Source organism: Stomoxys calcitrans, chromosome 1, assembly GCF_963082655.1.
Source record: "Stomoxys calcitrans chromosome 1, idStoCalc2.1, whole genome shotgun sequence".
Classification (NCBI taxonomy): domain Eukaryota; kingdom Metazoa; phylum Arthropoda; class Insecta; order Diptera; family Muscidae; genus Stomoxys; species Stomoxys calcitrans.
Genome location: NC_081552.1, coordinates 235,602,794 through 235,604,567, shown reverse-complemented (window position 1 = coordinate 235,604,567; position 1,774 = coordinate 235,602,794). Strand labels below are relative to the sequence as shown.

The 1,774-nt window shown below is 42.0% G+C and overlaps 1 protein-coding gene across 1 annotated transcript; it reads left to right on the top strand.

Moving 5' to 3' along the window:
* The first annotated feature begins 448 nt into the window (after positions 1-448).
* On the top strand, positions 449-1,492 carry LOC106090456 (uncharacterized). The gene is made up of 2 exons (XM_013256635.2): positions 449-558; positions 634-1,492. The coding sequence occupies exons 1-2, from the start codon at positions 547-549 to the stop codon at positions 1,375-1,377; spliced, it is 756 nt and encodes a 251-aa protein (XP_013112089.2). The 5' UTR covers positions 449-546; the 3' UTR covers positions 1,378-1,492.
* The last annotated feature ends 282 nt before the right edge of the window (positions 1,493-1,774 follow it).

Here is a 1,774-nt window from a genome sequence, read left to right as displayed (position 1 = left end):
TCTAATATGGTCTCCAACATTTAATTCAATTATGGCCCGAATCGGAAGATAACTTGATATTATAGCTCCAATATCATAGCAATTCTTTCCCTATATCACCCGTCGGGCATACTACGGTGGTGGGTTTTAACAAGGAATTTTTATGAAGTCGATTGAATACCCCCATCTCTTTTCCCCCTTTTTTCAAATGCAAATTTTTATTCTAAGAAAATGGAAACCACATGAAACCAATAAAACCGATAGAATAATTTAAGTTTTAAAAATGTAATTCAATCGAAAGTGTTCTCATGGAGTATGATTGATTTGTATAGTTGTGGACATATGAAATCAATCAATGAAAATAAAAAATTAGTGAAACTAACTGAACCATGGATGGATGGAATGAAATGGATGATCTGGTAGACAATAAGTCTCGGTTGGTCTCACACCTATAAAAGCTAAGCGATGGGCTAAGAGAAATCATCAGTTTATGTTTGGCCCTTGCAAAAACATAATAGAATTCTTCCATTTTCCCTGGGTGCAGTTGTGAAAGATTCGTAAAAAAAAATGTTCAAACTGGTAAGTCGAGGAGGAGGGGGGAAGCGGCTTAATTAAATTCAGTATTAAGTAACACATTTTATAATGATTTTTCAGTTGATCATCTGCTTGGCTTTGATTGGCCTGAACGAAGCTTCTCTTTCCCATCTGCAATTGGTAGTACCCGAAGACTCATATGCCCTATTGAGCAATGGCAAGTTGATGGCTTCAGCAAATCGAGGCTCGGCTTCTCTCACTCTATCAAATGCCATTTCCGATGAAGATCTATCCAACAGTGCTGAAGAAAGCGAAGAATCTGAAGAAGCTACACAGGCCCCCGCTCAAACACCAGAAGCTGCCACCGCGTCTCCTGCAACTGCTGCCTCAGCCGCACCTGCTGCGCTTAATCGTGTGCGACCTGTAGCCTCTTTGGGAGCATTCTCTTCGGCTGGCCTTGTAAGACCCTCGGTGTTTGTGTCATCCTCTACCTCGGCGCAAGCTTCAGCTTCATCTTCCGGTTACTCACCCTCTGCCTTGGCCAGATCAACTGCTACCGTACAACATCGCTTTCTGCCAGCTGAGTCGCTACCCCTGCCCATCACCATTACGCAGCGTCCTGGTTTGCGCACCGTTCTCGCTCCTGAGACCTACACCTATCAACAGCCTGCCCTTGCCCAAGTGGGTGAAGTGGTACAGCAAATTCCCACCGCTGTCTCCCATCAACGCCAGACAGTGGTGCACAAACATGCTCGCGTGGTCACGCCCGTTGTTGCACCTGCTGTACGCACTGTAACCTCGCAGGTGGTGCGCGCCTATCACACACCTCTGGTCTATTCGCCCCATGTTTCCACCACTCACTAAATTGATGCGATGATATGCCTGAGGCGTAATAAAGCGAAACGAGACCATGTTAATGATAATGATGGGGAAAATGCATTTTTTAAATATTTTTGGCTATTGAAATTTTGCACTTGAATTTGTTTTTCTTGAATTTTCATTTAATTTTTCCTTTTTGTTTTGTTTTTGCTCCTCTAAGTCTAAGTTCGTATTTATGTATCTTTTAAATGACAAAGTTTGGCTGCCATAGACTTAGGTTTTGTTAAGAGACTAAAATTAATTTTTCTACTTTCTTTTGGCTGTAAATAAATTGGAGTAGCATTTAGAAAAAAAAACACAGAGGGTTTGATTGAAGTTCCATAAGAGGCCTATTAGGATACTTCGGTATGCTTTCTTTCCATTTGACAGTTTAGCCCAGGGT